This window comes from Xiphophorus couchianus, chromosome 12 (genome assembly GCF_001444195.1).
Source record: "Xiphophorus couchianus chromosome 12, X_couchianus-1.0, whole genome shotgun sequence".
Classification (NCBI taxonomy): Eukaryota; Metazoa; Chordata; class Actinopteri; order Cyprinodontiformes; family Poeciliidae; genus Xiphophorus; species Xiphophorus couchianus.
Window position 1 is genome coordinate 5040401 of NC_040239.1, and position 22571 is coordinate 5062971.

A 22571-nucleotide genomic window follows, 5' to 3' on the forward strand; every position below is an offset into this window, starting at 1 on the left:
TGATGCAAAAAAAAGTGTTTCCACCGCAGTTTTATGAAATACACAAATTTTGATAAAGCCCCAAAATACGACGGCTTATTACTGCCATTGTTGTACAAGAGAAAAAGAAAATTTCTGCCAAAAACCTGAAAACTTTTGAGATTAATCTCAGATTTTTTCTGAAAGTAAGAACATTTCTGAATTTGAAAAGTCAAAACTTTGCTAGTAAAAATCTCAGAAATTTTGAGATTAATTGCTTTACTGGATTTACTAGAAAAACACAAGGACATTTTCTGAGTTCCAAAAGTAAAACACCTTCAACTTTTCTAGAAAATATCTACATTTTTTGGCGAAAGTTTATCTGCAATCTTCCTAATTCACTGTTGTAGAAAAACCACCTCAATCCAGTGCAAACTTACATTTATCGAAAATGTAAGTTTTTTCAAAATTGGCACATAAGGACATTTATTTTCGTAAGTCCAATTTGCATAATTATGTGGTCAATGGAAACGCAGCTCATTACTTTATAAATTAATGCAAAAAAAAAAAAAAATTTTCTGTTTTGTTTCTCCTTGCTGCTTTTAATTATCCAGCTTTTGACAGATTTATGCACAAAGCTGAGATGAAAAAGAAACCACAAAAGACGACTCAGCAGATGACACAAGTTTTTAAGACCTTCCTCTCACAGATAACAACACTCCTGTAAGGAATCTATTAAAAACACACACTCTCATCACACAGTTACTCATCACTTTCTGCTGAGAAGGCGAAACGTCAGACACAAAACACCGATTCAACAAGACTTGTGCGATGGTTGTATTGGTGCTTGAAGAAGCAGGTGGGGGAGGGGCGAGATTACAAGTATGAACACATTGAGTTTCTGGTTACAGTGATGACAGGATCTGCACAGTGCTTTAGAGGATCTGACAGCGGTATTCAGACTGCACACAGAAACATGTTGGTGCATGGTGGGCGCATCTGCAGAGCGTCTCCAGTCAATCACCCCCCGCCGCCGCTCCACGGGGGGGTAAACCAACACCGCCCTCTGAGAGGGGCGAAACCCAACGGGGTCCACTTTTAACCACAATCACACCGCCGCAAACTGTTAGCACACTTTTCCTCTGTAGCAGTAGGCATCAGTAACCAGCTGTACTGTATTTAAAACACACTCAAAATGCAGCTGGGCAAATTTTTCTCAAGTTACATAATAAATAAATTCAGCAGAGGTTGGTAGAGTACCCAAAAGTTACACTCAAGTAAGAGTAGCACTACTTCAACATATTTTTACCCAAGTAAGAGTAAAAAGTAGCCGTCCAAGAAATTACACAAGGGTAAAAAGGATTTGGTAAAAAGTCTAAGACTGTAACTGATCAAATTATCAATCATTTAATATTTAAAAATTACATCATCAGATGGACCAGAATATAAAATTAAATGGAAGTTTTGGTATTTTAAGGAACAAAAGGTTCACTGATCAAATACGGAAGACAATTAGGGCCATTTAAAAAACATACAAACAAAAAACCATATTCTGACTAATCGTGAGATTTAAAAAAGAATCCTGAGAAATTCTGAGAATTCTGAAGAACGTCGGAATTCTTACTTTAATCTCAGAATTCAGACGTTTTTCAGAATTCTCAGAATTTCTCAAAATTCTGACTTTTTTCTCAGAATTTTTACTTTAATCTCAGAATTCAGACTTTTCTCAGATTTCTGACATTGCTAAGTGAAATTAAACTGAGAATTCAGAGATTAAAATCTGATCCTTTTCCATAGATCCAAACATCATTTAATATTTAAAATTACATCATCAGACGGACCAGAATATATAATTATGTGGAAATTGTAGTCGTTTAAAGACCAAAATTAACATAATTACTATAATTATTCTCCCTGTTGCCCTCTGGAAAGAGGTCCCGCAGCGTCCGGTGCAGGTCCACCAGGTTCCGAAACAGCTTTTTCCCACTTGCCATCAGACTGCTGAACTCTTAACTGGACTGCACTTAAAATCTGGTCTCCACTTTATACCTTGCACATGTACAGAGCTAAATAACTTATATTTTACTGTCATTCCTGCACTTTATATTCTATATTTATATTTATATTCATATTTTATATTGTATTTTATTTTATTCTGGAGTAACCTCACAACATTGAAAGCTCAAAACATTGTCCTGAGCCGTATGCAACGAAATTTCGTTCTGTATTCACCCTGTGCATGCAAAATGACAATAAAGTCAGTCTAAGTCTAAGTCTAAAAATACCACAATTATAAAATGACAAAATAGGAGAAAAGTGAAATTTTATCAAATCAATTTCTTTCTAAATGAAACTTTACCTAAAATGTAATTTGTGTCTCTGGCAATTTATATATTATATTTGTTCTTCATTAAGTGAAGTTAGTCAGAGAATCCAGAAATTTAAAAAGTAGGAGTACCGATACTTCATAATAAAATTACTGAAATAAAAGTACAAAGAACAACACAGCAAAGTCTTTTTTCTCTTTTTTTTAGTTCCCCTCATGTTAGACTGAAGCATAAGGAAGCTTTAAGGAGACGCATCAATGCTGGATTAATTTTCCTTTAGTAGCATTTTGTTTCTGCACTGGAATGGAAATGCATACAACAATCAGCCTGGGGGAGAGAAAGGATTCCAAGTAAACCCTTCAACTCTGTTCATTCTGAGTTATTTTCTCATTTTCTTGAAATAAATGTATTTGATTTATGATTTTTAATGACTCCCCCTCTTCTTTCCTGTCTTCCTGCCGCCATGAGCAGTAATATCTGTGGCTCCTACAAGGCAGACATAATAAAAACAAATTAAAATCTGCAAGATAAATGTTCTTGCAGAGGTCAGCAACTTTTGGTTTTTGATACTTTTTGTCAGATTTATTACTTTTGAAAGTCTAATTGCTGTTGGCTGATGGATAAGTGAAACAAATGCGTAAATATTTCAATTAACATCTCTCATTTTTAGTTATTTTAGCAAAAAATAACTCCAGAGTTTGTTCTGACACTTGCAGGAATTCGTTACCAGCCCTGGCACTTGAAAGCAACACATTCGCACGACATGTGTTTTGGATAACTTCAGTAGGAAATCTGTGAGTGCAGCAGATGTAGAGAGGAAAAGGTTGAAGGAAATTAGAGGCGCCGCAAAGGAAATTAAAAAGGGGCAAAATAATTCACACAGCGATGAGATTGCTGGCATAACCTGAGGCCGTGTTTGTTATTATATCTGTTTGTCACAGGAAAACAAAAAGAACCGGGAGTTCTGTCTTTTCAGTATCATCTAAACATCTCGACTCGATACCAGCGGAACCAAACGATAGGAAGCGACTCAGTGAGTGTTTACATCCGCAGACAGATAAGGTTTCATTTCTTTAGGGTGTGCTTTACTTTAAAGACCAGAGACAAAAGAATCTGCTTACTGTACAAGAGGGTTTAGATATGAAAGGGTGCTGCAAGAGTTCCTAATCAACAAATACCTCGTTATCTTTAGATGTATTATGAAAATCAGAAACATCTGTTCTTATTGTTCCTGGAAAGCCTCTGAAATCTGCTGTTTGTCTCCCTGCAGGATGACTTTGTGATGATTTCACTCATTAATGTGAGCAAAGCCTCAGGGAAGCGCGGGTTACCCTTAAAATCACGCAGCCTGGCCTTTAATTACACCTTTTTGTTATTGGGCTGCTATTTAAGCTTGGCAGCAGAACAAATGAAAGTGGAAAACATGAAACAAAAGGTCAAAGTTCAGGTGAGGATGGCAGTTACTTTTATAGGGGGATAAAACTCAGGTGCAATGCCAGATATAAACGGGAACCTGCAGGCTTGCAGCACCTGCAGCTTTTAAATGCGAGAACATTTAGCAAGAGCTTAGTTCTTGAAAAACAACAAATCTAAAAATAAAACTTCAACTACCACAACTGTTGCACCTTTAATGGCTCTTATTGTGATTTCTGGGAAAGTTGATGAATGGTTTTACTATTTCCAAATAAAAATCTGAAAATTGCGGCAAATTCATAACAGTATATTACCAGCAAGTTTGAAAAAAAATAATTATGTATTAAAAAGGACAGCATTTATAACTTGAGAGGATTAGAGATTTTTTAATATAAAAGTTATATTTCTGTTTATGGAACAAATCTGACTAAAACTAAAGAGATAAAGTCTATTTTAAAATATTATTTTCTCTCAAGGTATAATGAACTACATTAATTCAGTAGAGTGTTGTATCATTGCAAAGATAATATATTTTTTGTTATTATCTTTATATATACACACACATTTCCTGTTTTGTGTTTAAAGATGTATCTATATGAATGATTGGTTGATGATTTTTTTCTTCAAATTACTCGTTTTCATTCAAAACGTTTATGTTAACATGTGACATGCTCATTTTAAACTGTAAATGAATAAAATAAACAAATAAAGATTCAGCTGTCTTTACTCTTTTACTCCTTACGTAAATCCGTTGCCACCAATCTCCTTCAGAAGTGGCAGAAAACTAGTAAAGCACGACACCCTGAACGCACCACAAACATCATTAAACACACCGTCTGGCAAGAAATCCGGGAGTAGTGATCAACTCAGACCAGAACCTTCAGAGTCACATAAAGACGGTTACAAAGTCAGTCTTCTATCACCTGAAGAACATTTATTAAAGGACTAATGACCCAGTAAGATCTAGAGAAACTCATTCCTATGTTTATTTTTAGTGGCATTGTTTACTGCAACAGTGTCTTCATGATTCTACCTGATAAATTCAGACAGCTGAGATTCTTTAAATACTCCCATTAATCATTTATCAACATTTTTGATGAGGATTTGATAGATGATTTTGATGTGACATAATGTAATGTTTACTCATAATTGGTAACTGCATGATGTTTTTATGATCTAAAGCACTTTGAACTAACTGCATTGTTGCTGAAATGTGCCAAACAAATGAGTTTGACTTGATCATAGTGTGACTAGAATGGCCCAGTCAAAGTCCAGACTCCTTGGTTTCCATTCAATCTGAGTCAGAGAAGTGGGTAAAAAAAAAAGCTCAATGTTGTAAAGCAAAGCTGGTAGAAATATACTATGGGCTTGTAGTCAATTATGGGGGCAAATGCATGCCACACTTTTCAGATTTTTACCTGAAATAACTTTAAATCATCACTTCCCAAATCGTGCTGGTCTATCACTTTTTAAAATACTTTAAAATGTGTGTTTGTTATGTAACAAACTGTGGAAAAGTTTCAAAAGATGTGACACTGACATACGCAGGCGCTGCTGCGTATATCAGTGAGAGAGCGCAAACCTTTCTAAGGATAAGGATAACGACCGATATCAATCCTTACGGCTGAGTTTAAACGAAGGAAATCGAATCAAAGCGCATGAAGTGAGTTCAGTGCTACGAGCCTGAGAAGCATCAAAAGAACCAGATGCACTAAACTGTCGGCACAGAGCCAGAAATGCACACAAGGATTGTGTTCTCCAGATTTATAAGCCATGTGTACATGAAAATGTCGGCCATAAACCTCCTCCATGCACAAATCAAACCTCCATCCCACAATTGAGAATAACTTCTTTGTCCTGTTTGAATCAGTCGGTTAGATTTGAAGCTTTTTTTTTAATCTGTGTTGCATCCAGTTCCAGTTGAGTAAAAATAAGAGCAGTAAACTCTTACTCTTTATTTATGACATGTAAATAAAGATATTTACTTGTCTTAACCTCTCAACAGAGCCTCATTTTGAAATATTTGGACTATCCCTTTAGTAAACTAAAGACATTCCTCAGAAAATTATCCTGTGTTTGACTGAAACTGAGAGAAAAAGAAGCCAAAGACTAAAGAAAATCTTTCAGAAAACGATTGTTTAAAGGGGACCTACTATGCAAACTTCACATTTTGTGCATTTTCATGCTTCCATTTGGGTCTCAACTGCTTCTAAAAACAGACCAAGTGCTTAAAAAAACCACCCAGCTGTGATTTGACAATAAGTTAATGTTTTTTGGTGTCTGAAAAACAAAACATTTCAAAACCCCCTGGATGTTCAGTCACAATCAGCTGGGTTGCACTGCACCGTAACCTAGCAACCCAGGCTGAGCTCCAGCACATTTGGTCAGCTGGTTTAACCGCTGAACAGTATAATGGCTGCTGGAAAAGACAAGTGTTTTTTGTTGACTTACCATCCAGATTCTTTGTTGGTTGTGCAGGAGGCTCAACTTCTGCTTTTCAAATACATACAGCTGTATAACTGCACATCTGTTTTCAGTCATTTTTACAAACGTTGAGTTGAGGGACGTGGCCAGCAGCAACCTATACGGATTTAAAGTGACAAAAGTCCTCAAACAGCTCAAAATAAGCAGAATTGACTCAAAATCTCATTATATGAAAATGATTTTGTGCAATAAGATGTAATGAAAATGTTTTGACCTATTCTAACCAAGGAAGCATACTAGGTCAACTTTAAAACTAAATCAAATTCTGTTTGCTTGGAAAGAAAGCTTAAGGAATGACTGCAGTGCTGCAATAAGAAAAGACCTTAAAACTACAAAGAACATTTTAAAGTCATTGAATTTGTATATTTCCTTCTATTTCTTATTTAAAATCTGGATTTAGGGTAAAATATACTGACAACCAGACATCTATTCTCCAGATCAGTAAATGTGTGAATGATTTCATTCAGGCTGCAGAGACTCCCGAACCCATTGGCTCCAGAATGGACCTCTGGCAGCGATCGGCACCCACACGTTGATTTTTCATTTGCCACTTACAACCCGACGCAGCTGTGACCTAGATCCACTCGGCGGCTCCGACGTCACCTCTGCTCTCACGGTGGCTCCACCAATCACTCCGCGCAGAGACATCAACGCGACGGGACAAAGAGCGCAGGGGAAACCACGGGAATCGGGCTTTATTGACAGAAGGAGAATCCAAACAGCTCGCTGTTACAGCCAGCCCCTCTGCGGCAGAGAAAACAGAATCCCACTGCCCTGAATGCCGCAGACTCCCAGGCCTGTCCGGGCCTGTGCACTCAAACGTTAAAGACACAACCAGCAGATTAGGCCTTTCTGGGTAAAAGTGACAAGACTAAACAAAGTTGTCACAGGTGCAACATAATGTTCAGATTCAAGGATTTGAAAGTTCCTCCACGGCTGGACTTAAGATGGGATAAAACTGCAGAAACGGCAAATACCAAAGTGCAGAAGAAGAGTTAATATTTATAAATGGGGCAATAAAGCATCCTGGCAATAAACTACCAGCTTTTATACCTTATTTATTCTTAATGTGGCCTAATAATGAGAAATCATCGTCCGTCCGTCCGAGGAAGATTATTTCAGTAGTTTGTATACAGGAAATTGTTCTTCTGGTCAACTCACTCAGTGTTTACACACGCATGTGAAAATGGCTGCAAACAAATGTATAATTACACAGCTACATATCTTTGAAAAGCAGAAGTGGAGCCTCCTGCACAACTAACACGAACATAGCAAGTTCTGTATAGTAAGTCAATAAAAAGCACTTGTCTTTTCCAGCAGTCATTATGCAGCACATACAGAGGTAAAACTAGCTGACCAAATGTGCTAGAACTCTGCTGGGGTTGCTAGGCAACGGCTGGGTTATGCTGGGGTTGCTAGGTGACGGGCAGTGCCTGCTGTTTTGTAACGACTTACTTTCCAGATACCAAAAAACATGAACTTATTGCCAAAAACCAAATGGTTGTTTTGGTTTTTAGAGACCCAAACAGAAGTACAAAAATGTTCACAGTGTGAATTTTGAATCATTGAATTACTGCTTCGTGAGCTAAACATGTTGTTGCTCTTTCCATCAGAGTTTGTTCGTGTCAATCCTGGCTGAAAATTATGACACAATCTAAAAAAACAGACGTTTTCTTTCACATGCAGAAATGAATGTCCGTCTCTCATGACATCCCGGACAGCTCAGAGTTTCCATGGCACTTGTGTTGAACAAAACCGTGTGTTTTTTCCATCTCGCAGTACAATAAAAATGTGCAAACATCTCTTTGTGTTTACCAGTAAACTCTCTATATTCAACTGAACCAAAAATAATCATGTCTTCTAAAATGATTATAACTGTTATAACTGCTTTCTAATGTAAAAATATACAGATTGAAAATGGGATTATGATCACTAACAAGGAAGGTGAATTACACAGATTATCTCTTCATTATGGCATCTGTTGGTGAGCTGGATGTGTTGGGCGGGAAGTGAACTTTACATCTCAAAAGTTTACGAATCAGAAGCAGAGAAAATGGTTTGGAGCGAATCCAGAACGGTTTTCAAAATGCTGAAAAAGTTCATTTTGGTTCTGATACCAAGGTGACCACAGTTTGTGGCTCATAGGACGGTCTGAGTGTCTGCACTGACCTGGTCCACTGCCAAAAGCTCCAACAATGAGCTGAACTGGACCACAGTGCAATGGAGGAAGAATGTGTCCTGTTTTTGATGAATGATGAAATGTTTTCTTTGTCATTTCACAGATGGATGGATGAACATGTTTCCAATATTTGCTCATCTGCAAAACGTTAAATGTAACTTTTTGTTGCGTTCCATCAGGGACTATTACTTAACATCACACTGCAGAAAACACAAAAACAAATATTTTTGGTCTAGTTTTTAGTGCAATTATCTAAACACAATAGAAGTAAGACAAGTACTAGTTCCAATGGCAGATTATTTCACTTATAACTAAAACCTTTCCATCTGAATTTAGAAATTGTTGACTTAAAACAACCTCTTATGTCTTGCAAAAAAGTTATTTGTTAGTTTTTGGCTTATTTCAAGTGTACTAAGTTATCTGCACTAGAAACTTGAGCAAAGACACTTTGTAAGATTTTACGTTTTTGCATTGCAACTAAAGCCGCGGTGATGTAAGCAGGAAGTACTGCCACCTGCAGGTAGGAGTTAGCAGTCACCCAATATTTTTGTGGTCATTTTTGCGGAAGATTTGCAACAAATTCACAATTATGCACGAAAACCTAAAAAAAACAGGGATCTGTTCATTTTGCGTAAATTTCTGTGGTTGATGTAATTTGGAGTCTCGAGGGCCACATAAATAGGTATGGTGGGCCAGATTTGGCCCCCGAGCCTTGAGTTTGACACCTGTGTAGTAAGTGGGGGAGAGTTGAAGAAGTTGGAGAGACATTAGAGGAATTGCTGCCCTGAAACACAGCTGACTCGTCCTCATTTTATGCCATAATAAAAAAGATTCCCACTATTATCAATGCTGAGGTGCCTCAGGGAGCCGTTGTTGGCAAATGATTTATGTAACTAATACAGTAACTTGTAATCTAATTTTGTTACTGATTTTAAAATCAAGTAATCAGTACCAACTGAGTAATAAGTAACCAGAAATCAAGGTACCTACGCCTAGGCTACGTTCACACAGCAGGTCCTGATGCTCATTTCTGATTTTCTTTCTGAAATGTAATGTTTGTTTTTTGCTGTTCATACTCTGGGCCACCGTAGTCTTCTGTGTTAGTGTTTTACATCCCCAAACGTGCAGAAGAAGAGCGTTGACGTCACACAGCAGCGCATTGTTTACATTAGTGATGATCGAAGGATTGATTTGTGGCTTGATTTTAAAGTTTGTTCAGGAATGTGAGCCGACAGCATCATCACAAGATCATAACATGGAGGAAGCTAGTAGAAAGAAAGCACAGCTAAAAGCGACAGCTTATTGTGGAGCATTGACTTAAACTGCTGATGCAAACTTCATTCAGAATTATAATTTTCAGGAGTTGTTTACATCCTGATCTGGCAGATTGCTATCGGAGTCCTTCCTGCCATCAGCATCTACAAGAACCTTGAATAATATGAGTTACATATAATTTCCCTTTGGGATTAATAAGGTATTTTTTAATTTATTAAGTGAAACTATCAGCTGGACCTTTTTTCTTTAGACGCCCATTCCTCTCCCACTGAGGTGCGACCCTGGGCGGACAGCCACATCAGATCGCTCCCCTCCAGCTGTGGCATCAGAACAACAAACACTGAACCCAGATGCAGCTCTTTGCATCTCCACTGTGTGAGCTTGACGGCCCATAAACATGAAGCAGCAGATTGTGTTTGACCCGCTGCGGCTTGTCCTCGCCTGAGTATAAATCTAGTGAAAGCACCAAACAAAAGCTCGCTGCTCTGTCCCCGTTCATCTCTCACCTCTGATCATCTTGTTCTGCCCCGGCTGACAGATGTTCCTGGAGGAATTTATGGTTTTCCCTGTCAGGATCTTTGCAGCTTTAGTCCGGACCACACCCCCTGCTGAGCGTAATTTGCTAATGCTTTCAGAGCAACAAGGCGACCTACATTAGATAAATGTTTCTCTGCAACTTGGCAACTATTCTCAGTAACAATTTTATCCAAACGGCATGGTTTTCTGATTAACTGTTTTTGTCGGTTTACCTGTAAACAGGACATTCCTGCGAAGGAGGCTGGCATACCAAACAATCCGCTCGCTGTAAACAAAGCTTAAATATTTAGTCAGAGAAGTTGTAATTTGATGGGAGATGAGAGGTAAACAAAACAAAGGCGACTTCTGTAATGACAGAATGCAATAATCACAACAGCATGTGATTTAGGAGCTGATTAAAGATAGAAATGAGTTAATCTGACAATCCAAGTACTGTCGCCATCAGGACTGCTGCTAATGTTGGACCTCTTCTCTTTTATGGTGTTGTTGACAAAATGCCTGAAAGGGCTGTTATTACAGCTTCCTGCCATGGCTGCAGTGGAGCTCAGCAACTTGGATGTCTTTTTTTCAACTCATCCCCCCCCAAAGGATCAGTCCTGCCTGCAAAACCACAACTCTGCTGTCATCTATAGAAGTCCAAAAATGCCAAAATTAAATAAAAACAAAAAAAAAAGATCCTCCTTAACACCAAGGCTTCAACAATGCAAGGGTTGTTTCTGGTTTACCTTAGCACAAGAGATAAGAAATAAGAGAAAGTAGAAGGAAAAAGAGAAACAGAAATATACAAATATATTTAAAGAAAAAATAGGAGAGAGACCAAAGGAGACACTATAAATTTGTGAGCGTTAAGAATGTGGAAATAAATAAAAACATTCAAACAATTTATAATTTATTAATTTTAGGCCTAAAATAAATTAGAAACACAGAAATAAATGTGTCTAAAAGTTTTATGACAATAAATAAATAAAATATCAGATACAATTTTAAAATAATTAAATAATTGGAATAATAGTACGTGGGGATACTTTTATATACAAAAATTCATTACAATAAAACATTTATGGAGAAGGGTGTGAAAATGACAACCAGCCTTATATGTCAGTAAGAGAAGATAACAAAAAATGTTATTGGAAATTGAAAAAAAAATCTAAAAAAATAAAAACAAGTAAACAAAAGTACAAGTATAAATTGATGAAACATTAACCATGGCTAATACTCATATTTTTATTTATTTATTTGCAGGGTTTTTACATTAATTACTTTGCTAAGACTCTTTATTTATTTTTAACTTTTGGCAGTTCTGGGCTTCCATACACATTCTGCCTGTGAGCAAACCCATGGAGATGCTCGGAGTCAGGGCTGCGTGTTTACGTTGGTGCTGAGCAGACAGAAAATAAATGGTGATAATAGTCTCTGCTTTAAACAACTTTAAGATGTAATAGCAGGTCAAGCGCAGTGCGGGTCTAAAATAACAATTTTCTTAATCACAGTAGAGAAATTGGTCCTGATGAGTTAAAGGTGCGCACATACCTAACCTACCAACTAATATTTCAAACAATAGCAAAAATCCAACTCTTAACAACCGCAACCTGTTGCGCATGAATGCGAATGCATGCGTGTTTTCTTAAGAGTCCGGGGGGGTTTGAGGGAGATTCAGCTGAATAAAGAAAATCAGCAGCAAATATGTGTTAAAGACGCGTGCAGCAGTTTTAAACTCAGATTATTTAAACTAGAACAATCTTCTGCATGAAGCTGAAGTGGAGACAGACAGGAACTCACCGGTGCCGCTTTGTACCTGCCGGCTCCGCGCACTGGAGCACCAAGCATGCTCTGGAAACACTGCAGCGCAAATACGCAGAAGCACACGACCAGAGAAGTCCGCATCCTCACCGCCGTCCGTCCGGAGCCGCGCAGGATGGAGGTGCAACGGGTGTTTTTGGCGCAGCAGTGTGCGGTGTGCAGTGCCGAGAGTCACACGGCTCCAGGATGTGGGGCGACTTCTCCTTAAATACACTCTGATTTCTTTGTTCCCTGTTTTTTTTTTCCCCCATACACTTTTTTTTTTGCAGCCCCGGGCTGATAATACCACCCGCTACCATGTGACTCTTAACCGTTTCACTGCCGTGTTCTGCAGGGCAAAGAGTTGAGGGACTTTTCATCCAGAGAAAAAGTTATTTAATACCAATTAGCCAAACAGTTCCTCACATGAAACCCAAACTGTGACGCACAGCGTGACTTGGAAATATCTGGAACAAAACCGCCAAGAAAAACAACCGGCAAACCGCAAAAATGCAGCCAGTTTTATAAACTTAAAATTCTCATTGCTTTCGAGCACATGTGTCAAACTCAAGGCCCGGGGGCCAAATCCGGCCCGCCTTAACTTTTTATGTGGCAGGAAGGCAGAGGTGGGTAGAGTACCAAAAAACTGATAAGTAGCAGTACTTCAACATATTCTCAAGTAAAAGTAAAAAGTAGCCGACCAAGAATTTACTCAGGTAATAGTAAAAATGTATTTGGTAAAAAGTCTACTTGAGTGCTGAGTAACTGATCAAATTATCAATCATTTAATATTTAAAAGTTATATAAAACAAAAAGTTGAGTGGAAATTTTGTTATTTTAATTAGCAAAATGAAGTTGAAGTGTGATTTAGACTATTTTAGATTTTTTTTGTACCTTTTACTGTCTATTAGAAAGACAAAATATTTTACAAACCACTAAGTGTTTGTGTTTTTTTTTTTTGCAATATATTGACATACAGCAGGGGAGGATTGCCTTGCTTTGAAATTCAAAAATGCTCTTAAATTACTCAAAAATTCCTGCATTTCATGAATAATCTGTGAGGCTGTGAGGTCTGAATGTTTTATAGATTCTGCAGATTAGCTCAAGTGATATTTAGGTGGAGCATAATGCTCTACTGAGACCTGCGCTCTCCTTCAGTAGAGGTTTAATTCATCCTGCAGGCAGAGGCGTAATTAATTCAGGTTTAATATGCAGAAGCGAGACGGATGCCAGAAGAAAAGACCTGCAGCAACAGGTGACTCCAGAATGTCAAACAGATCTTTTAGTTTCGTTGGTAAAGGAAGTAATCGAAACTCTGTGGCTGCTGTGCCTTCACTGAAAAAAAAACGTTTTATTAAGTGATCACAAGTAATCAAATTGAGTCTATTCATGTTCATTTGGTAAGTTTATTCAGTTGTGAAGCTAAATAAAGTAAGTTTGACAGACTTCATTAAATTACTTGCAGTCAATTAAATTATTTAAAAAGAGTCGGAGCTACATTCTTTTATTTCAGAGCTATCAGGAGCTAATGGTGCGTCTTAGGTTGAAAGAAATCCACTGGAATGCTGACTCAAGTCATATTTTCCACTGGGAAACTGGGAGCAACTCAGACTCTCCCCAGTTACAAAATGTAATGTGGATTTCGCATTTTAATATGGCTGCTCCTTGCATTAACAGCAGTAAGATGTAGAGGAAATAGGCTTATTTCACAAGACACTCATGCAATGTTACATGTTGCACCTGCAGGGAAACTTCTTTTATTACTGATTAATAAAATGCTGCAAATAAAAACTATCAGCTGCACTCAGTCGTGATTAGTGGACTCAAGAACTTTCAGTAATTTTAGGAGAATACACGTGATTTTTCTGTTTCTGCTTTTTTGTTCCACAGAAATGATTCAAAACATCAAACAAAATGCTATAATCAAAGATAAACTGAATAACGATAAAAAAAAATCTGTTTTAAAATGATGATTTCTTTAAGGATAAAAATATCTAGGATCAGCCTGACTGTGTGAAAAAGTAATCACTCTCCTCACATAAAAGCAACAAATAACTGCCTATCTAAATTTTTGGATCAGAATCAAGAAATTACTTAAAGAGAACCTGTCTGACAAGATGAAGTAGGCTGAAAGATCCCGTACAGCAGCACATAATGCCCCGATTTAAAGGAATTCAAGAAAAGATGAGAAAAAGTCATAAACGTCTGTCTGGAAAACCGTTTGGTCTTCAGGGAAATCACAGTGACTCATTATCCACACACACACAAAACGTTTTAGAGTGACCTAATCAAAGTTCAGACTTAAACCAGGTTATGATGATGTGACATGAACTTTTTCACCCTGGAAACCACAATATGTCTGAATTAAAACAACTCTGGAAAGCAAAAAGGGCCAAAATTCCTCCACTGTGATGCCAATTATCAGAAATACATGATCCTGGAACAACCAGGTCATAAAGTTAGAGTGTTTTTATTATTTTACTTTTAACTCGGGGTGCGGTTGGTTTGGATCAACTATTCCTTTAATAAATGAACTCTTCATTTAAAAACTGCTGTTTAAATTTACTCAGTTTGGTACTAACATCAGCTTGGTGATCTGAAACATTTATGTAGGAAATACTAGCAAAAATAGAAGAAATTTGTAGAGGGTAAATACTTTTTTTGAGTGGTGAATGCATATAAATTTGCATGACTTTATTCTCGTAATATCATGACTTATTTTAAATTTGGATGTATATTTTTTCACCTCGTCAGAGAAAATCTACATTACATTTAAATTTTTGCACCTAATTTTAAGCTTTAAATCTCAGCAGTTATACATCGGATCCTCGTTTTAGCCTAAAATAAAAACTGTTCAGATCTTTTTCAGACTTTTTCTTCTTCACTCCATAGAACTGAGTCAGATTCTGTCGCAAGTTTGGTTCTAAATAAAAAAATTTAATTGAACTGAATTTAACTGAGATGAATTTTGAAGACCAGTAAATGTGTCTGAAAAGCAGAAGCAACCCGAATGTTAAAGAACAGCAACACATCCTGTCGTTTTGTAGAATCCTACATCTGGACAAAAACCGGGAACATTCGAAAAGTGTGTTTCAAGGATCATTTACAGTAATTTGGGTCATAATTTGAATTTACATGCTAGTTTAAAACTGTTCCAGCAAAGTTTAATGAGGTAGAACCTGCTGACGAAAAAGGTGGAGATATAATTAGCTGCTCTTCCTCTAAAACACCTGTTACTACAAATGCAAAGAAAGAAAAGACTTTTTGACTCTCAAAAGTAAAGTTGCCCGGTTTATGTGGCGTCAAAAACAAAACAGCACGAAGGAAACATTTAAACAATAAAGAAGCAGCCTGAAAGTTAAACATGTTCTCTGCTGAATTAATATTTTATTGATTCAAAAACAGTATTTAGTCTTCTGTTAGCATCCCATCATGTTTTGACTTTAATTAATAATTATAATATTAATAATTGTCCAAAATATGCATATCTGTCTGACTGTGAGGACGCTCTCCCCTCAGATTTTCCTGCCAGGTTTAGTAATTTTTCTTTTGTTAACTTTTACAACAAAGTATGAGTGGCACCTTAAGGAAATTAAATAACATAAATAAATAAAATTATGGGAATAAAGTCATAAAATTGTGGGAATAATGTACTATGAGAATAAAATCATACAACAATAAATTACTAGAATAAAGTCGTACAACAAAAGTCTAAAAAATATGAGGAAAAAGTTGAAATAATTCTGGAATAAAATCGCAGTATTTTGAGAATAAAGTTGTTACGACTTTATTCTCGTTTACTTAGACTTTCTTGCATGACTTTATTATTGTAATATTTGGACTTTATCCTCGTAATAAGACTTTATCTTTATATTATTACAACTTTATCCTTGTATGACTTTATCCTCATAATTGTATTTTTGAAAAGTTGTTTTTCTTAGTGTGGCTCTAATATTCCCTCAAAATGTAACATAAAGAATATAAAATAGTAAAACCTTCATCTTCATCGCAGAAATCTGATTGTTTTAGATCAAAAGTGACTGTTTTGTCGAACTACTTTTATTTTGATAAGTAAGAGCAGATCATGATGCTGCCACCACCGTGTTTCTCTGTGGTTTTCTTCGGCGAAGTGCGGTGTTGCTTTTTGTGCCAAGCTTGTCTTCTGGTTCTTGGAACGATAAAACTGCTTGTTTTCAATAGATGACAGCATATCTTTTGAGTATTTAATCCACGCCCGGATGTTTTGCTTGGATCAAAAGCCTTCTGTCTCCAGCTCTCCTATTTAGTCCAGGCGTACAAAGAATACAGCAGATCGTTGTGACATGCAGAGGACAATCAGCAGAAATTCAAGCAGCTCCTTCAGTGTTGCTGTCAGCCTTAGAAAAACATCTGGATAATGACTGTTTTCACTGTGCCATAATAAATATAATGCTGCAGATTTGTTTTCACACCCTTCTCCTTACTTATACCTTTGTCCACTGAGAACCTATTAATTATTTGCTAATTTGCATCCTTCAGATAAGTAACAGTTTGCAGAGATGTTAGAAATGTCAGGAACTATCAGGACATCGCAAGTTATTTCACTTAAATGAGAGTCAATATCGTTGATATTAGATATGAATTTAATAAAACTGAGTGTTGAAATGGAATCAAAAGGTGTTTGGACAACAATATTCATTCAATGAGCTTATTGCACTTTTTTGATTTTGTACATTTTTCTCCCAAACATTATTTAAGTTTGCTTGTATTTCAATTGAGGGTATAAATCACTTTAAAGGTTCTATTTTTAAAGTCTTAAAACTCTGGATTTTTATGTCATTGTAGATGATTCAGACTAATTGGGCCTGAAACCAACATTTAGACCCATTAGACTATCACGTCACCATGAATAAACTCTTTCTTTCTCCAATGAAATGCATATATATGTCTCTAGGGTTGAAACCCTGTTGCACAACAAAACCACAAAATTTTACAGAGTAGTTTTGGTCTAGTATTGTATATTCGAAATAAGACAAAACTAACTTAGAAGTAACTTTTTAGTGACATATAGGAGCATATTTAAAACCCGACTAAAAACCCACCTGTTTAGGATTGTATTTGAAACGTAATCAATTACAAATTTATTGATGGAACCTGACTTAATGTCGTGTTTTGATTGTTGATTCTATGTTGCATTGTTTCTGTTTTTGATATGATGTAAAGCACTTTGAAATGCCTTGCTGCTGAAATGTGCTATACAAATAACATTTGATTGATTGATTGATTTTAATTCAATACTTCCTTAGTGCTGTTGAACAAGTTCCAGTTCCACTGGCAGATTATTTCACTTATTAAATAGAAAAAATGTTTTGTAAAATAAGTGAAATAATCTGCCAGAGGAACTAGAACTTTTTCAACAACATTAAGAAAGTATTGACTTAAAACAACTCTTATATCTTGCTTAAAGGTTTCTTGTAAGTTAGATTTGTCTTCTTTCAAGTGTAATGGAAACCAGCCCAAATATGCTTAGTAAGACTTTGTGTTTTTGCTGTAAAGTTTGCATGTCTTTTATTTTACACTGTGACAAAGGCACACGTGCATAAATCCAGAATAATGTAGATGTTTTCTTAAGGATTTGGTGGGATTTGTTTGACAGGAGAAGGAGCAGAGAGAAAAGGAATCCAGTGCAGCTTCATCCAGGACTGACAGCCTCAGTAAGCGGCCGTTGATATTGCAGCATTGTAGATGTTTAACATTTGCTTTGAGTGACGCTTCACAAATAAACGACTCCCTGGAACATGATTTACATGTGGAACTTCCTAATCGCACATGTAAATCCAGCTTCATAAAAAGCATCTTAAATTTGTTGTTACTGGAACGAGTTTTCTGCAACGTTGTTCTAACGGAGGGTTTTTCCTGAACCCCACACTGCAAAAACACAAAATCTTACAAAGTATTTCTGGTCTAGTTTCTAGTGGAAATGTCTTAGTAGACTTAAAAGAAGACAAAACAAATTCATAAGTAACTTTTCAGATAGATATAGTAGCTTGTTTCAAGGCAATCATTTCTTATACCGTATTTATAAAAACGCTCTAGTTCCACTGGCAGATTATTGCACTTATAACATTACAAAATGTCTTGTTACAAGTAAAATAGTCTGCCAGTAGAAATGGCACTTTTAAAAAAAATCAATATTAAGGAATTATTTACTTAAACAAGCTCATATTTCTAACTGAAAAGTTACTTTTAATTAAATTTTTCTTATTTCTGGTGTACTAAGGTATTTACACTATAAACTGCAGTTACTTGGGAAGACTTAGTGATTTTGCTGTGAAATATCATATTTGCCTGAAATGATGCATGGAAACTGCAATAGCTCTGAAGATGTGTGGTAAAATCACACTCATGTATAACTCTTTAATTTTCTCTGGTACAGGCTTCACAGGAACAGAGCCATTTGTTTTGTCTCCCAGGGCTGCAGGAGCAACAGACACCATCTTGTCCTTGCATTCCTGGTTTGGAAAATCTTGCAGTTCTTGTTCTTGACACATATGAGTTCCTCCAAATTTGACGTTGAGTGGACTGTTCTGCACCTGAGGTAGAAAGAACTGGTCTACTTAAGTTCTGCTGGAGTCTGCACTGGTTTTTACCAGAATCTTTTCATGATTTGAAACAAACTTCCCTGTGATGCGAGGTTATTGTAAAAACTCAACAAGATGCACATTTCCCCTCCACCTCATCTAATTGCTTTTCATGCTTACGTGATACTCGATACTGCAAGAACACAAAATCTTACCAAGTATTTTCTGTCTAGTTTCTAGTGCAAATATTTTAATGCACTTGAAATAAGACAAAATTAACTTACAAGTAACTTTTCGGGAAGATATAAAAGCTTGTTTCCAGTCAACAAACTTTCCTTGTTGACTGGAAATTAAGGAATATAATTCCTTAATATTGATGAAAAAATACTTGTTCCATTTGCAAATTATTTCACTTATGACATGCGAAAAATGTCTTGTTATAAGTTAATTTATCTGCACTTTGGCAGATAAATGGCAGATAATTTATCTGCACTTTGGCAGATAAATTAACTTTTTCATCAATGTCAAGGAATTATTGCTCCCATATCTTGTTGAAAAGTTACCTGTAAGTTAGTTTTGTCTTATTTCAAGTGTACTAAAATATTTGCATTAGAAACTAGAGACACTGCAGAAACATGAACTTTTACCAAGTATTTTTGATCTAGTTTCTAAACATCTTAGTACCCTTGAAAAAAGACAAAACTAACTTACAGGTAACTTTTCAGGAAGATATAAAAGCTTCTTTTAAGTCAATAATTCTGTGATAGTGATGAAAAAGAAAAGAAAGAGAAATTTGAACTTATAAACTTCACAGTTGTTTTATCTTTCTACAATTTTTCTAATTTAAAAATGCAAATATTACTTTAGGTAACAGTTCACAACACGTTTTTCCCATGTTGAAATCTTCGGAAAGGGATAATTTTGAAATGTTTGTATGTTTTAGGCCTAAAATGAAACTGTACATCAACCCACTAAATAAGTAAAATGTGTTTCTATAGCCGCACTAAACTGTTTTGGAAAATAGTTTTGGATTAATGCATTGCCAAAGGCAGAGAAGATAACACAACTAATGGGTTATTTGAAAAATTGATTGTAAATGCATTTCCCATAAGAAAAAAACCAAAACATCAATATATCTGTACAGAGTTGAGGAGCTTTCTCTAAGTTTTAGGAGCTTGTTGGGAACCGGGGTTTTGGTTCTCTGTGGGGGGTTTTCTGTTGCCTGCTGCGTCCCTCTCCCTCCACTAGATGGTGCCATGGGGCTGATCTACCTGGAGGGCGTGACTGGGTCCTACACACCTGTGATTTGTCATCTAATCATCTAGGAGTATTTGAGGAGCAGGCTGCCAGCACTTCGACGCCTGAGTGTTAGCCAGTAACTCTGCACCCTGTGTGTTTCTGAGATTACTTTTAGTAATATATTCTTGTTGCCTCTCCTTCAGGTGTTTCCTAGTGATACCTTGGATTTACCCCGGTGAAGCCTGAGTTCCTGGCTTTCTGGATTTCCCCCCTCGAGTCGCCATGTATAGTTACCCACTGGTTGCCCGAGTCCCTCCCTCGCCTCTGCACTTGAACCATAAACAGTTCCTGGATTCTCAGCTGGCAGTCGGATTGCTCCTCGTTCCTCCTCACCTGAACTTACCTGTCCGCCCTCCACCGCAGCCTTCACCATCCACCTCCAACAAACTCACCGTCTGAACCTCATCAGAACCTGGATCACCTCAAAGACCCCCACAAGAGACCACAGTACTTTCCCCTCTGGCGGAAAATCTTCATCAGCTCGAGTAAGATCAATCCATTCATCTCTAAAGCTCTACTGTCTGACGTACCTCGAACACACCATCTCTCCCTCACTGCTCTCCAGAGTACTGACGACCTCAGCCTCCTTCCACAGGATAAAGAACTACACATTCTCACATTTTCATCGTTGTAACAAATTTTATCTGATTTACTGTTCTGTATGTGGGCAATGAAACTTGAACTCATCATGACGGAGCTGAATTTACTGGATGTTGTAGAGTAAAATCTAAAATATTTGGAGAGGAGAATGGGCGCCTGGCTTGTTTGCAGATTTAGTTATGATTGTGCAAATGTGGCTTCCCACGTTCAAAAGCATAATTAACAGGGAACACACAGGAAGGCAGCATATATTTGGTAAGGACCGAGAGTATTCATGCTTGCACATGAGTTTTTTTGCAGCTGCTAGAAATAAAATCCCAAGTCCACAGATGGCGCCCCCATTTCTGACTTATTGTCTCTTCATAAAGGACAAAAAAGAAAAGCTCTTTGTGAGTCAGTTCGAGATCACTTCTATAATTGCAACCAGTAATAGCTGTAAAGAATCCAGCAGTTCTTTCCTGTGTAATGGTTATCAGGTTTCTGAGGCTATTTTAGCGCGAAGAAAGGCTCCAATAAAACAGAATTGCCTGATGAAGAACTGCACAGCTCTGCACCGGCTCGGCTCCTGCAGCCTTAATGAAAGAGTAAACCGAAAGGCTTTAAAGGAAAGTGACTACTAATTTCTAGACAGGAGACTGTCATTAATGTTATTACATTCACAACTATTATGTACAATTAGAAACCAGTTATAGCTGAAGCTGGCACCAGATTAGTGGACTGCTGACCTGTTTTCTCTGTGGAAAAAATAAATGTTTTGGTATGTTTAACATGATTCTCAACTCTGTAAACAAACTGGCTCAAGGTTTATTAAACCTGGAAGATGTAAGGTGTTTTTGCTACTTCAGTTATGGTCTAAAGTACTTCCACTTAATCTTCTCTGCAGTCTGATTGAACCGTTTCAACTTTTGTGATGGTTAAAAAACCAGGTGGGTTTCCAACTAGAGATCCAAATGAAAACAAGATCAACCCGAACCAAAACCGGTCAGAAACTCGTATGGCGGCGGTTTTTGATATGGATGATTTGGGCGGTTCCCCGGGTCAGCATTAGAAAGGACTATAGGAAATAAAATGTATCTCATGCATCAGTTGTCTTGAGAAACTTCACTACGATTTGTATGCAGATTTGAGTAGAGTACTCAAGAGTAGCACTACTTCAGTACCTTTTTATTCAAGTAAAAAGTAGCTGTCTAAGAAATTACTCGAGTAAAAAAGTATTCAGTTAAAAGTCTACTCAAGTACAGAGTAATAGATCAAAATATTAACCATTTAATATGTAAAAGTTACATCTACAGAGGGACCAAAATATAAAGTTATGTAGAAATTTTGGTATTTTAAACACCAAAATGAAAATTTAAATACCGTAATTACAAAATAAGATAAAAAGAAAAATTTTCTCAAATCAGTTTCTATTGATATAAAACTTTAACAAAAACTGCAGGTTTGTGTCGGTATTTGTTGAATATTTAATTAAAATAAGATTGTTTTTCATCCAGTGAAGTTACTCACATTGGGTAGAAATGTTACTAAAGAGTGGCAACACTTCATAATAAAATTACTCAAGTAAAAGTAAAAAGTACAGTATAGTAAAAATACTCCTAAGAAAATTTATTACAAAAAGTTACTCAAGTAAATGTAATTAGTTACTACATAAATGTCTGCATGCATGTACAGTGGAGTCATTTTGATTCTGAAAATTTTGCTAATTGCTTTTATTTTATGGGTGAATTCACACCAGCTCTGTTTAGTCCACTTTAATCAAACTGGTTTGTTTGAATAGAAAGTTTGGTTTGTTTGGGGGAGGTGTGAACACAAAATCGCACTCTGATGCGGATCAAAAATGTGAAGAACCATTACAATAAATCTTTGCTGGACATTAAGTTAATGTTTTTGGAAACAATTTTAAAAAAAAGCTGTTTTAACGCATGTTGAACACATTTAAATGCAGCATTTAAAGAACCATGACATCAAATCTTTGTAGTTTTAATATCCCATCATGCGCTTAAAGATTTAGAAGAGAGGAAAAGTAAATAAATATACTAAATAAGGTTTATGACTGAACAAAAATATCTAAGTGTTCATCTCAGTCAGTTGTTGCCATTTTTCCTTTTTTCCAGGTGAACTCAAGCAGAGGATCTTTAGAAATGAAAAACTGTTGTGTTT

At 36.6% G+C, this 22571-nt stretch overlaps 1 protein-coding gene across 4 annotated transcripts in view; it reads right to left on the reverse strand.

Moving 5' to 3' along the window:
- mmp11a (matrix metallopeptidase 11a) overlaps positions 1 to 12239 on the reverse strand; it is a 34485-nt gene extending 22246 nt beyond the window's left edge. For all 4 annotated transcript variants that reach the window (XM_028033003.1, XM_028033002.1, XM_028033001.1 and 1 more), the window contains exon 1: positions 11953 to 12239. In XM_028033003.1, coding sequence (XP_027888804.1) covers positions 11953 to 12057 — 105 coding nt within the window. In that variant the 5' untranslated portion in view covers positions 12058 to 12239. The remainder of the gene's footprint in view (positions 1 to 11952) is intronic.
- Between the last annotated feature and the right edge of the window lie 10332 nt (positions 12240 to 22571).